The 15,465-nt window shown below is 42.4% G+C and overlaps 1 protein-coding gene across 3 annotated transcripts in view; it reads left to right on the top strand.

The window, feature by feature from the left end:
- COL14A1 (collagen type XIV alpha 1 chain) overlaps nucleotides 1–15,465 on the top strand; it is a 513,241-nt gene that overhangs the window by 207,802 nt on the left and 289,974 nt on the right. For all 3 annotated transcript variants that reach the window (XM_085605041.1, XM_085605042.1, XM_085605043.1), the window contains one exon: nucleotides 14,525–14,654. In XM_085605041.1, coding sequence (XP_085461167.1) covers nucleotides 14,525–14,654 — 130 coding nt within the window. The remainder of the gene's footprint in view (nucleotides 1–14,524; nucleotides 14,655–15,465) is intronic.

Raw genomic sequence — 15,465 nt, 5'->3', positions numbered from 1 at the left:
GATGTGAGCGCCCCCGCTAAGGAATGTTTTGGTGGACCATATATATATATATATATATATATATATATATATATATATATATATATATTATTTATTTATATATATATATATATTTATATATATATATATATATATATATACATATGCCACAAGGAATCGCCTCAACAATAGCACAACATGTATGCGCAAGAGACGAACACGGACCCAGAAGTAAGTGCTAGTGGTTTTTATTCAATCCAAAACCCAATAGCCGCCATGACGCGTTTCGGCCTTCCAGAGGCCTTGCTCACATGACGCTGTCTCGGGAAGCCTGAGCTTTTAAAGTGCAAGTGCAAAGGTTGATCATGACATCATAACAATGAACATAGAAGACAGAATAACACACCATGTAAAATACATCTGTGCAAATTACGCAAACAATTGTAAACATTGTTTCATTCTTCCTCTAATTAACTTTCTATGCCATCCAATGAGTGTAAAATACAGGATCATATAAAACAGCAAAAGAAAGATTAAGGGAGGGAAAGAAAACAGGCCATTAGGGTGTTAAGATATATAAAATATATGTAAAAAAAATGTATGTAAAAAATTCATTAGGTCAATAAAATCAGGACAATATGTACAGTGTAATCAGTCCATGGAGATAACCAACAATTTTTGTTTTTGTGAATGCCCATGCCAGAGGTCCATATAAATAAATAAATAAAACATGGACCCCAAAATTTTGTGCACACACGACAAAGGCATGAATAAAAAAGCCTACAGTGGATCACTCCATCAATAATATAAAAAATTACAACGTGTGGTTTGCAAAGGCATCCTTGGTTATCCACTGACTGCACGAGTAGACATATATAGCTGGATAAATCCGGTTATGACTCTACTCAATCATACCTAATACCAATTTAGTCAAAAAGAATTAGCGAGGCCATGTACGCGTAATTATGTTCAAAGTGTCAGTGCGATCATAATAGAAAAAATGTATTTTCTATGTGACATAGTGGTGACTTGTGTAGAGGAGGAAACATAAAAAGTAAAACGGAAAAGATATATAACATATGAAAGACAGATGGACATTGCTATCATTGTGACCAAAAACTCAGGAGGGATACTTCTTATTAATATTAACAATTGAAGATTCCAGAACATGTAAGCAACAAAATGAAATCAGAGCCAGGTATAGAAATCCTCACTCGAGTTTAACCCATTAGGTACCTTAGAGTCAAGCTCAAGAATGTACCTTGTCTCCAATCTTCTGAGCATAGCTTCCCTGTCACCTCCACGTCTAAGTGGAGGTATTGTGTCGATGACAAAGTAGCTAAGGTCCTCTAGGTTACTGTTGTGTTTGTCACCGAAGTGCCTGGCTACTGGGTATGCTGCGTCATGATTTGTAATAGCTCTCATGTGCTGGAGTATACGTTTGTGCGCCTGCAATTTGGTACTCCCAACATATTGCAGGCCACACGTACACTCCAGCACATATACTGCAAAATCGGTCCTGCATGTAAGTTTTTTAAGAATTTTGCAGGGAGTGCTGGAGAATGGAGAGATGTAGGTAGTCATACTTTTACCTAGGGAACAAGCCTTTCAAGCGGAGCATTTAATGAATCCCTTGCTGGCTTGCAGCCAATTACCTGTGTTGCTCTTAAGTTCAGGACTGCTCTTGACCAGCATGTTGCTCATAGAGCGAGCCTTTCGGAAAGTTATGGCGGGGTTCTTTGCTACACTATTGCCAATCACGGGGTCAAGGCGAATCAACGACCAATTTTTCTTGATGATTTTGCGCAAGTTGTTATGCTGACGACTATAAGTTACAATTAGTCTGGGTGTATCATCTTGAATAGGTGTCGGACTGGGAGTGATCTCAGAGATGGAACTAATAGTGTTGAGACCCAAAATCTGATCCCTGACTAGAGCCCTAGTCCGGGACATAGCTTTCTCAATAATGGTTAGAGAATAACCCCTGGCAAGGAACCTGAGCTTGCTGTGTTCCTGAGCAACCCTGCAGTGTTCATCGGTACTACAAATCCGTCTTATGCGCAGCATCTCCCCATAGGGGATGCTGCGTATGAGATGGTCAGGGTGGTGACTGTGTGCGTGCAACACGGTGTTACCCGCAGTTGGTGTGTAGCTTACCCTCGGAAATGAAAACCTCCACATCTAGAAAGTTAACTCGAGTTTGACTCAACTCGGCTGTGAATTGTAGGTTCAGCTGATTAACATTAATGGCTTGAATGAAATCGGAGGCTGAAGTTTTTGACCCATTCCAGACCACGAAAAGATCATCTATATAGCGATGCCAGGCAACAATGTTGTTAGTCATGACATCGCCATACTCTTTGTGGAGGACTTGCTCTTCCCACATGCCCATGTGTAAGCACACATAGCTTGGGGAAAAGCAAGCCCCCATTGCCACGCCTCTTAGTTGCTGGAATACAACATTTTGGAATAAAAAAAAGTTGTTGTTGAGGCAGATGTTAATCATGGCCGATATCATTTTACAGTGGTCCATCATGTAAATGGGTTCAGTCTTGAGAAAGTGTTCCACCGCCTTGATGCCATCTTGGTGATGGATACTGGTATATAGTGCGGTTACATCCAAAGTGATTAACCAGTATTCATCCTGCCACTCAATATCACTGATCTTCCTCAAAAAATCGTTAGTGTCTTGTATATAAGAAGGTAGTCTCTTCACGTACTTTTGTAGGAAAAAATCAATGTATAGTGAGGTCTTTTCCAAAACGCTACCCCTGGCCGAAATGATTGGTCTCCCAGGCGGTTTAACTGCGTTCTTGTGTATTTTGGGGATCAGGTAGAAAACCGGCATGATAGGATGATTCACTTTCAAAAATTTCATATATATATATATTCACAGAAAAAAACATAGGTTTCAGGCACGTTATAGTTAGGAATTAGCATTTAAAAAACCTCAGAAATTCACTGAAAAAACCATAGGTTTCAGGGGTGTTATAGTTAGCTGGACTTTTCACTTGTACAAAACCATTGAAATTCCCCCGTTATAGTTAGTTCAGCTAACTATAACTCGCGCGCCCGCAATGCACTGCTGATGACGTCACATATTACATCACTCATGACATGGTCAGTGACATCACTCATGACATCACTGATGACATCTCAAATGACATCACTGATGACATCACTGATGACATCATCCAGTGAATGTGTGTTTTTCTGAAAATTAAATATGTTTTATATATGTATATCTCAAGGTCGATGGAATAATAAATGGGTATATAAGTGTCTAAATGGATGATTTGTTTTTGAAAAATTGATTGTGTAACTGACTGATTAAGTGTATCATAGTGAATACATGGCTTAGTGAGTAATGTTTAAATATGTAAATATCTGTATCAGTCTCTCACTTTGTGTATAAGTGGCTGCATGGGTTGGTGAGTAGCTACATGGGTGTCTATATAGGTTATTAGTTGGTTTTTTGAGTATCAGTCTGAGTGTCTGCATGGTTCGGTGGGGGGTATTACGTAGTGCATAGGTGCATGAATGAGTGACTCACTGTTTGTATGTGTTGAACACAGCATGTGTGCAGGACTGTATGGGTGGATGAGTGTGTGTATGGGTGTGTTAGTGAGTGAATGACTGTCTCAATAGTGTCTTTATGAGTAACTACATATGTTTTAAACTAGTATATGTGACTATTGTTGTATATAAGTGAGTATATGTGAGAGTGAGAGATTGAAAGAGTTCCTGTATGAATAAGTATGTGTTTCTATAAGTGATTGTTTAAAAGACTAAGTATGTGTAAGTTTCTGTAGAAGTAAGTGTGGTGGTGTGTGTATAACAGTATATGCAAGTAAATGGATGTTTGGTTCTTTATTAGCATGAGTGACTATGTGTGTGAGTAACTCTATGGATGAGTGGCATTGTGTAACAGGATGTATAGGTGTATGAGTACATATGATGAGTGAGTACATGTATGAGTGACTGTATAGGACTGTTGGTGAATGAGTGGATGTGTATGTGGATCTTAGAATTACTGAAGAGATTGTTGTAACTGGTATTGGTATGTCCATTGTTTTGAAAATTTTAGTCTCTATTTTTGAATGTGTGTATCAAAGGTTATATTAGGGTGAGAGGAGGTCTGCCACTCTATCACAAGGATGATGTCATCAGTGATGTCATCAGTGATGTCATTTGAGATGTCATCAGTGATGTCATGAGTGATGTCACTGACCATGTCATGAGTGATGTAATATGTGACGTCATCAGCAGTGCATTGCGGGCGCGCGAGTTATAGTTAGCTGAACTAACTATAACGGGGGAATTTCAATGGTTTTGTACAAGTGAAAAGTCCAGCTAACTATAACACCCCTGAAACCTATGGTTTTTTCAGTGAATTTCTGAGGTTTTTTAAATGCTAATTCCTAACTATAACGTGCCTGAAACCTATGGTTTTTTCTGTGAATTTCAAAGGTTTTTTAAATGCTAATTTCTAACTATGCCTACAGAGATAGGACATGTGAAGAAAGAAGAAAAAATGCACAGAAAGAAACAAAAGAAGTGCAGAAAGAAGCAACAGAAGTCCTCAAATACGAAGATAAGTGCAGGAAGAAGGATAACGTGCAGAAAGAACAAAAAGAAGAGCAGAAAGAAGCCTTGTTGCAAAATCATCCTGTACCCTCAACTTTTTCAGACGGATACTGGTGGTAACTGAGTCTGACTAACCAGTCCTAGAGCCAGTGCTATGTTAAAAGACACTTAGAATACAGTGAAAACACCTACATACACTAGGGAACATTATGCGTTGGGGTCCCCCTGTGATTAGCATGACCTCCTCTGTAAGCCCCTAGTATATAATAGGGCATGGGGATTAAAACTACCTCTTAAAACAGGCCACAGGGCGTTTTTGCACACGTTAACTCAGGCCCCGTCCCCTCCATTCACCACTGTGTAAACACGCCCTGTGTCCATTTTTAGTTGGGAGATTAAGTTCATTTGAATCCTGAGGGTCCCTAGGGTCCAACTAGCCCACTAGGTACCTCCAGTAAGTGCCACAGAGCTGCGTTGCAGAGAGGTGTAAAAAGTGGCACGGCCTGGACCACCTCTCTGCAATGCAGCTCAGTGGCGCTTACTGGAAGCACTTGGTGGGCTAGTTAGCCCCCAGGGGCCCTCAGTATTGAAGGGAAATTATATCCCCAATTTAAAACGTGCCATAGTGCGTGTTTGCACACGTCACCTCAGGCCCCGTCCCCTCCCTTCACCACTGTGTAAACGCGCCCTGTGGCTGTTCTAAGTTGAGAGATTAAGTCCCCTTGAATCCTAAGGGTCCCTAGAGTCAAACTAGACCACTAGGTACCTCCAGTAAGGGCCACAGAGCTGCGTTGCAGAGAGGTGTAAAAAGGGGCTTGGCCTCAGAACACCTGGCTGCAGCGCAGCTCCCTGGCGCATACTGGAGATGCCTGTTGGGGGCGCGTTTGCAGAGTGCTGCACGGAGGGGGCATGGCCTCCGGCACGATGCCAGTCTTTTATTTATTTTAGTTTTTTAAGAAGGGGGGCTGTTTGGTTCCCCTTCTTATTCTAATTTATTGGCCCTGATGACCCCATCCCCCAGGGCCAGTCTCCTAATTATATTTTTTTGACCCCAATCCCCAGGGCCGGCCACTGTTTTTTATTATTTTTAAAAAATATATATTTATAGACACACCTAGGACATGCTGGACAAACCGTACGCACCTATCACCATGACGATTTGCGTGATATTCATTAAAAGGCGACTATGCATGCAATGAATCCACGTGGAATGTATTTACACCACTAGTGAAGCTCTGACATGTCTGATGCCCTACCGTGCCTAATCCTGGTAGACACCCTTGTCGTTTATTTATACAAACATGGGTAGCTATTGACGGGCACATTTAATACACATGCACACCAAGCCATTCAAAGGGGATTCGACAAAAATTCGACCAAAACTATGCAAGAAACCCCCCTCACGGTTAATAAAACACACATCCACTGCCGGATGTGTAATACTTTTTATTTTACTCTCTGGAAAGGGGACGAACATCACTTGAGATTCACGGCGTGCTCCTGACAGAGCCCAATGCTGTGTTACACCCACCATTGCCTGCCGAGTGCCACACACCTCTGTGTTGTATTCCACTAGCTAGTGCATATGCTATGACACTCTCTAGCCCATGTGCACTGTAACACCACCCCGTGAATATGTCATGCCACACTTGTCTTCGCACGGGTTATATTGCCCCATCTAACGTGCCTTTCTCGATGCCTATGTTATAACGCACAGTGCTATGCCATACATATTACAATCTGGCATCCATATCTTTGTCACAGTGCATATGCAACGTTACACTCCCCAGCACATATTTTATATTACAACTTTAGAGACTAGTTAGGTTACACAACACTGCCCTGTGCATATTACACTCCAAGGCGCATATCGCATAGCACGCGCTAGTGCCTGTGCTATCTCGCGCTCTCCAATGAATCTGTCATTGCGCACAATGTATTGCATATTATATTTCACGCCCGGTTCATCTTATATCACACTTTTTGGTGCATAGTTTATACCATACACTATATCTAGTTTTCATTTTCAATCGTGCTCTCAGGACTATGTTCTATATAACACTGTGTTCACCTACCCTTTTCACGGGCATTACATTTTGCGATAGGGGGTGGAGGGTCAGGGGGTGTTTCTGCCAAGTGAGCCCGGAGTCACAGTCACAAACGTCCTCTTCTTCCTGAATAAAAGTGAGATTATGCTGCATACTTGTTCATATTTTAAGTAGTTCGCACAGACACAATGTTTTAAAAACAATAAAGTTCCTATTACCCGCCTTCTCTGAACAGTTAGCTTGCTGCCCCATCCCCTTCCTCCCTATCCTCTGTTGTGTGAATCCATGGACTAGCCTCCTCCCTCCTGCCATGCATGGTCTGATGTGCTGCCACTGCCCTCAATTTAGTATGATGTACCAGTCCACTCCTCCTGCCCTCCATTGCCCAATTCTATGCCCCATCATTGACCTCCTGCTTAAACTCTGTGCTTAGCTTGCTGCCCCTATTCTCCTTTCCCCTGCCCTCCGATGTCTTTGTGCATGCCCCTGCTCCATCCTTTTTGCCCACCATGTCCCATGGACCTGCCACTCCTATCTACTCTGAGTGTTCTGTTGAGCTGCCACTCCCCTCCCACCTGCCTAGTATTGTCAGATGACTGTAACCTGTCCCTGCCACCTCCACCCTGCCTGTCCACATGCCATGCCCCTATCCTCTTCCTCCTGTCCTACATGGTCCATTGTACTGCCACACCCTTCTGCCCTCCCTGGTCTGTTGTGCTGCAACTGCTCCTCCTGCCTGCCCCGTGTGGTCTGTTGTGAGGTCCCTTCCCCTGAACTTTCTTGTCTGTGCACAGGTCCTGACCCTCCCTTCTATCCTCCATCGTCCTTTGTGCATGCCCCTCCACCCTCCTTCTTGCCCATCATAGCCATTGTGCTGCCACTAACCCTCCCACTTGCCATGCATGGTCTTCTGTGCTGCCATGGCCCCTCCCACCTTCCCTGTGTGGTCAGTTAGCTGCCCCTGACCCCCTCCCACCTTCCCTCCATGGTCTGTGTGTATGCCATCACAGTCTCACTGTTGCTCTTCATGGTGTGTCTTGCTTCTAGTTCCCATCCTGCCTGACCTCCATGGCTATCTTGCTGCTCCTGCCCTGCCCCCTTGCCCCCAGCCCTACTCCCTCCCTCCTGGCTTGTCTGTTCCATTGTAATGCCCCTGATCCGTCCCTCCTGCCCTTTATGGTCTGTTATGCTGCAGCTTTCTCTCCTGTCTGTCCATTATGGTCAGCTAGCTACCATTGCCTCTTGCCCCTCTGTTCTCTGTTGTCCATGTGCATGGTCCTGTCCCCTCCCTCTTGCTTTCTATGGATTGTTGTGCTGCACTCCCGTCCTGCATGCCCTGTGTGGTGTATTGTGCTGCTGCAAACCCTGATGCCTGCCCTGCAGGGTCAGTTTGGTGCACCTCTCCATGTCCCTCCTGTCCTCTGTTATCCAAGTCCATGTCCCTATCCCATTTCCTTCCATGATCCAATGTACCATACTTGCGAACATTTTGAACTTGGTAAGAGGGAGATTTTGAAAAAAACTGGGGTATTGATTTTCCCCTTTGAGTTACATTGAAAAAGAGGATATTGTAGACAGGAGACAGATCAAATAAAGCCCATTTGAGCTTAAAAATATTGGACGTTTCCTAGCTGAATCGGGTCTGTTGGCATGTATGGTTGTACTACCATTGCCTCTTCCTTCTGCCCACAATGGTCTATTACATTGCCACAGCCTTGAAGGAGGGTAGATTTTGTATCACAGGGGGCCCCTGACCCGTTCTGTCCACACCTGAAGTATGAGACCCTTGTCCTTGCCCTGCCAGCTGCATTTGTAGGCCGTATTAAATTGACCAGCGGGTCCTGTGTTGCTATATAATTATCCTGAGACATCCTTACCACTCAGCCAGCATAAAACCCCTGTGTAGGCCCTTCTGTTCAATATGTAGGCCTCTTTGTTAAATTGACCATAGCTCTGCAATTTTAGTGTATAGCAGTCTGAAGGCAGGTCTGCGAGGCCTTCTTATCCAAACTAGTAGCCCCCACCCTACCCGAGTGCTCCGTGCTCGGTATCAAAGTTCAACATCCCCCTGAAGCTGTCGACATACAGTAGGCTGCATCCTGGAATGGTACTTGCTTCCTGGGCAGGTTTCCCGCTTTTAAGGAAGAGGCAACCGCAGAGCGTCAAGTTAGGAGAACTGAGGAGATTTTATACATGAATATATTGAATTCCCGTACAATACCCATTATTTTCTGCTTGCTCTATGGAACTTACGATAAGCGATTGGCCTGAGAGACTGACCTTTTCACCCAGTCCATTGTCAGCATTAAGTGGGTAAATGACGAAATGTCTGGTAAAATCTGCAGACAAAGCTTTTGGGTAGCATACGTAGGTAGATGTAGCGTGCAAAGGAGCCCACAAAATGATATAAAAAGGGAGCACCCACAGATATCGACGGACTACCTCGCCGTCTGTATGTAGGTTAACAGGCAGTGCAGGTTTTCCCCAAGAGCTGGGAGCTCTTGTCTTCCTTTGCTTAAAATGTCTTGCTCTGCTTTGCTTGAAGTATCTTATTCTATTTTACCTATATGAAATGTCATGTTATGTTTAACCATTGTTCTCTTTACTTTTGCATTTAAAAGATGTTGTATTGTAATTGCAGGAATGCTTGCTCTAAGAGTAAACGTGAGTGTTCCTAGGTAACATTTTCCTTGGTGTAACTTGTTTCTCATGATGCATTTATAGATGTGTTTTCTCTCTCTCTCTGTCAGTACATTAATTGAGATACAGAGAATATTATGACAGCTGTATGATTATCTGGATTCTGTATTTTGTACTTTATGTCTCTATTCTGCGGTTTCTTTGAAGTTGCATCTTCTCATTAAACTGCCATTGTATTCTGCCTCCAATTCCATGTCTCATATGTCTGTTTTCTTCATTTTTGGAGCAAGCGTTCCTAGGCACCCCGGCTCAAATTAAGGTGCCCCTTTTGTCCCTGACTCACTCTCCTGCTCAGTTCTGTGGTGGCTCCCGGGGATCTGGGGACCGCCCCTAGCTTCCTTGACCCGTAATAGATCTTCCCTCCAACAGCCTCTCTTGCAAGTCCTGTATTGTTGGTTTGTTGCCCCTGCCCCCCTTTCCACTGCCCTCCATAGTCTGTTGTGCTTCCATGGCCCTTCCTGCCTGCTCAGTGTGGTTAAATTGTTGCCTTTGCACCCTCCTACCTGCCTTCAATTTTCAGAGTCCGTGCCCCTGGCCTCTGCCTCTCAACAGTATCCTAATGAACAACTAGATTGCTAACATTCTATATTTATTACAAAAGTGTGGAACGCCTGACATCATCTTGATGTAAACAAAACTGTAATACCTAGAGCATTTTCTTTAGAAATTACATATATGAGAGGGTCTTATTGGCATCAAAATTATGGTTAGTGCTCTAAAAGACTAAAATAAGGACATATTTTCTGAGTTTTCAAATAGCGACAAAGCACTTTTAAATTATTTGTTATCTTTTTGTTTTTTTATCCAGTTGACCACTTGATTAAATGTTGCACTTAGGGGAGAGGATGCGGTGTTACTTCCAGAACTGCAGACTTTGCAACTGGGGAACCAGGTTGAAGTTTCTGCTTCAGCTCGACATTCTGTGATTCTGGTCAAATCACTTAGTCTCCCCATGTCTACAACCAAAATGAATTTGTTCTTGTGTGATGTAACCAATGCTCATGTAAAGCACTCCAATACCTGACAAGTCTGCACTATATAACACTGCAAAAACACAAAATAATAAGTGTTTTGCACACTTCTGTCATTGGGCTATATTTGGGCTACATCTGGGTGATTTTGGGCTACATTTGGGCTCTTTTGTCTCCGGTGGCCATCTTGGGAGATTTATTTGTTATGAAGTTTCCTAATTTCCTCATGTACTGCAGTCTCCTCAGTAGGAAATGCTTTCAGTTTTTTACTTTGATTCCATCATGAAGGTATTCAGATATGTCACACATTTGCCATAAATTCTGAATGTTAGCACTCTAGTTGCTTATTAGATCACTGTAGTAAAACTACTGCACCATGGAAGTCTGCTCCTGGTATTAAAAGTGCATGTTTCAGTCTGCATGTCAGAATTTTTTAATGAAATAGAAGAGGATTTGAGAAGTCACTCAAAATGTGCCCTCGTTTTCTTTCTTCAGCATTAATCATAATTTCTATGGCAAAATGAACCTCCTCATTGTGTTCCTTTTTAAATTAAATGTTTTAAGTGTTACCAGTTTATTCCAATCAAGATGGCTTCAGGTGTGCCATACTTTTGTCATAATGAAGACAGTAAGCGCTCTAGTTGTTTTTAAGAACATTCTGGGACATTCTGTCATTGGGCTATACTTGGGCTACATCTGGGTGATATTTGGGCTACATTTGGGCTCTTTTGTCTCTGGTGGCCATCTTGGGAGACTTATTTGTTATGAAGTTTCCTAATTTCCTCATTTACTGCAGTCTCCTCAGTAGGAAATACTTTCAGTTTTTTACTTTGATTCCATCAAGAAGGCATTCAGATGTGTCACACATTTGCCATAAATTCAGAATGTTAGCACTCTTTTTGCTCATTAGATCACTGTAGTAAAGCTACTGCTCACCAGGGAAAACTGCTGCTGGTATTGAAAGTGCATGTTTCAGTCTGCATGTCAGAATTTTTTAATGAAATAGAAGAGGATTTGAGAAGTCACTCAAAATGTGCCCTAATTTTTCTTTCTGCAGCACTATTCATACTTTTTATGGAAAAATGAACCCCCTCATTTTGTTCCTTTTTAAATTAAATGTTTTAAGAGTTACCACTTTAATCCAAGCAAGATGGCTTCAGGTGTGCCATACGTTTATCATAAGTAGGACTGTTAGCGCTCTAGTAGTTCTTTGGAACACTCTGGGAAGCTGCAGTAGAACACAAAGGAATCAACTGACAGTCTCTGCCCTTGTTGGATGTACATGTTTTACTGAGAATGTCAGACTTCATTCTCACATGACTGAGAAAGATAATGTGAATTTACAGAAAATAAGCTCTCAGTTTAGCCTATAGATCACCTTCCAAACCTCTGTGGTAAAAGCATGAGAAAATATTTTTCTCTCAATCATGATATCCCAGCAGAAGGCTTTTTCACATGGTGAAATCACCTTAGAACATACCACAATTCCTAAAATGAGTATGGTACCATCAACAAATGATTTATAATGTAACTAAAGTCTTAAAACCTTCTATTAACTGCAATGCTTTTTAATGAGGTGCTATCATGTATATTGGTCCCAAGATGGCTGCCAACACTTCTTGGACGAAGTGCTGACAGCCAATCAGATCTCAGGATGAGATGTGTGGTTAGGCTCCGCCCACATATATATATGCTTTTAAATGCTATTTTCTCAGGAAATACTGAACAGATTTACACCAGACCTGCAAAAGGCACTTCCTTGACCTTATGGCTACCTCTCTGCCAAATTTCAAGTAATTCTGTTCAGCCGTTCGGGCTGTAGCTGTGTCTAAAGGTCCTATGGAAAAATGCATGGGGAAAACGCGTTTTGGGACCCCCCTTTTTTCTCGGCCCCTGCTTGACGAATCCCCCTGAGACTTTCAGGGTAGGAGCGGAGCGTAGCGCCCCACCTATTTTGAAAAGTTTGCGAGGATTCGTCGACCGGCGCCAAAGTTATTCCAAATAGAATGTTGCGGATTTCCTATGGAAACAGGGTCCTAACTATAACTACCTACTGGCGACCGCCAGTAGGTAATATATATATATATATATATATATATATATATATATATATATATATATATATATATATATATATATATTCACTGAAAAAAAAGGTTACAGGGATGTTATAGTTAGGCTCAGGTTTTACTCATGCAAAACCAGTGAAATTCAGCAGTTATAGTTAGCTGAGCTAACTATAACTCGCGACTGCGCAATGCACTGCATATGACCTCATATATTACATCACTCATGACATGGTCAGTGACATCACTGATGGCATCTCAAATGACATCACCGATGACATCATCCAGTGACTGAGTATTTTTAAAAAGTTTATGAGTGTAGAATATATATACCCAGGTGTATTGGCAAATAGGTGGGTGTATGAGAGCCTGCACGGATGATTCAGTGGGTGCATAACTGACTGTATAAGTGAGTGATTAGGTGTCTCAGTGAATGTATGAGTGAGTGACTAGGTTGTGTGAATGTCTGTACCAGTCTGTCAGTTGGTGTCTAAGAGGCTGTATGGGTGTGCGAGTGGGTATGTGACTGGCTGTATTGGTGAGCGATTGGTTGTCTGAGTGCCTGTATGAGTGTCTGTGTGGATGGGTTAGGGGGTTTGTGACTGCCTTTATGGCTGAGTAAGTGGGAGAGTGGCTGTATGGCTTAGTGAGTGTGTGTCTGTGAGGGGCTGTATGAGTGAGTGTGTGTATGGATGTGATGGTGAGTGAGTGGATGTGTCAGTGGTATATGAGTGAGTAACTGGGTATGTGAAAGGCAGTATAGGTGAGTGATGGGGTATATGAGTGACTGTATGGGTGAGGGAGTGAATGTGAGAGTAGCTGTTTGGGTGAGTGTGTGCTTGCGTCAGTGACTGTATAAGTGAGTGAGTGAGTGTGTGTTAGTGTATGTATGAGTAATTAAGTGGGTGTGATTGTGACTGTTTGGGTAAGCGGCTGTGTGCATGTCTGGGTGAGTGAGTAGGTGTGTGAGTAGCTCTATGGATGACTGACTCAGTGTGTGAGTGGTTGTATGGGTGTATAAGTGGATTTGTCAGTAGCTGTAGTAGTGAGTGAGTGGGTGTATGAGTGGCTCAATGGGTGTGTAGATCTATGATCTATGAATCAGTGAATGGGTGTGTAAGTACTAGTATGGGTCTGGGAATAGGCTTGAATGATTGTGCCTGAAAGATTCTATGGGGTATGAGTGGGTGCGTTGGTGATTTTGTGGGTGATGTCATCATTGATGTCATCATTGATGTCATCATTGATGTCACTGGCCATGTCATCAGTGATGTAATATGTGAGTGCATTGCGGGGGCATGAGTTATGGTTAGCTCAGCTAACTACAACTGTTAAATTTCACTGATTTTGTAAAAGTATAATCTGAGCCAACTGTAATGTCCTTGTAACCTTTGTTTTTTTCAGTGAATTTCTACGTTTTTTTTTTTTTTACGTGAAGTAAGATGTCCATTGCAATGCACAGTGGGGTGGGGTTGAACGCAGGGCCTGGCATTGTGCTGCCCCCACCCAAGCTTGCTGCTCCTGCCCCCCTCCTCCTTGTCATCCATTGTCCATGTCCATGACCCTGCTCCCTCATTACATCCGTATGTGGCTCGCCCCATTGCAAGGTAAGTAGTTGTATTTATTTACTATTATCTTTGCCGTCGTATGTCGGACTCCACTACCCCCCACCCTGCCCCGCTCCCGCCCCTCCTCACCGCCCCTCAGCATTACCTCTGCGAGCCGCCACTACAAACAGAAACGATAAGAGAGACGGAAGCAGACGTTGTTGCCTATAGGTTTGTGAATAGCAGTTTGTAGTAAGAGTAGTAGTACTGTAGTACTCCTTTATATACTGCAAAATGCAGTTAGGCAATAGGCTCCTACTTTTACAACTTGTATACAGTAAATTGTAAATGAATCAAGTTCTTCAAGTTATATCAAAGGTCCCTAGAAAAGAAATCAGCATCTAGATAACGCTACCAGCACCACTTGTGTTTCCAATTAAATTCTGTATTTCTTGAATATAAAGCAAATCGTCATGTAAAGAAAATAGTGTTTTACCAGTGTAACAGAGGCTTCAAGTGAATGAAAACATAAGCACTTAAAAGTGTAGACAATCCAAATCCTTGCAGCAAAACAATTGATGTTTATGGGGCTAAAACTGAATATCTATATTTTTTATTTCTAATAGGTAGTGGTGGATGGAGCAGTGTCTACTGCAGTCCTCAAGAACCTCATGTCGCTCACTGAGTATCAGCTGGCAGTGTTTGCTATATATATCAGCGCTGCCAGTGAGGGCCTTCGTGGTACAGAAACAACATGTGAGTGTCATCTTCCAGGAATTCCACTGCATCATTTCTACATCAATAATTATTTTATAATTAATTATGCAAAGAAAAATCTGTATGAAAAAATGTTTCACTCCCCTACTTTACTTATAAAGTGTATGATGATTGTTTAAAGTATAAATCACCTAAATTAATGAAGTAGTGAAAAAATAGCCCCCATTAAGGTGTTCTTCGCTCTGCGCTATTATGTCAGCATAATAGGAATGAGTAACATAACCTAAGGAAATAACATTCTCAACCTGCCCCTTCCTTGCTTTTAAATCTCACGGGCTGCACCTCCCTTTGCCTTTATCTGCTTTCTCATATATGTACTCATACATTTTATAAGCCTTAGCATTAGCAACAGCAACACATATGGCTGGTGCGAAAATGTAAGTCAAATCTATTGGTTTGCCAGCCTTGGGTCCACTGTTGATGTCCATCATCCAGTGTATCAGTGGAACCTGTTCTTGATCACCAATCCCTCACCAAAGGTGGCTTCATAATTTGTGTGTCATTAAGCCAAAGCATCCAGCAAAAAATGTTTAGCAAAGCCAATAGATTTTGCATGTAAATTGTGAACAGTGACCTAAAAGTTATAGCAGCCGCTGGTGTGGACGCATGGGTGGCCATCTTTGAATTTTCTTTCTTCTGTTTAATGAGGAGAAGCATTCCAAGATGGCCACCAGTGCATCACATGCATGCAGACACACGGGCAATCTTTCAATGGTTTATCTCATAAAGAAAAAAACGCATCGTTCATGTGCTTACTTGCACATGTGTGCTAATTCATAAATGGCCATTT

Source organism: Triturus cristatus, chromosome 5_1 (assembly GCF_964204655.1).
Source record: "Triturus cristatus chromosome 5_1, aTriCri1.1, whole genome shotgun sequence".
NCBI classification, from domain to species: domain Eukaryota; kingdom Metazoa; phylum Chordata; class Amphibia; order Caudata; family Salamandridae; genus Triturus; species Triturus cristatus.
This window is presented reverse-complemented; position numbering and strand designations above follow the sequence as displayed.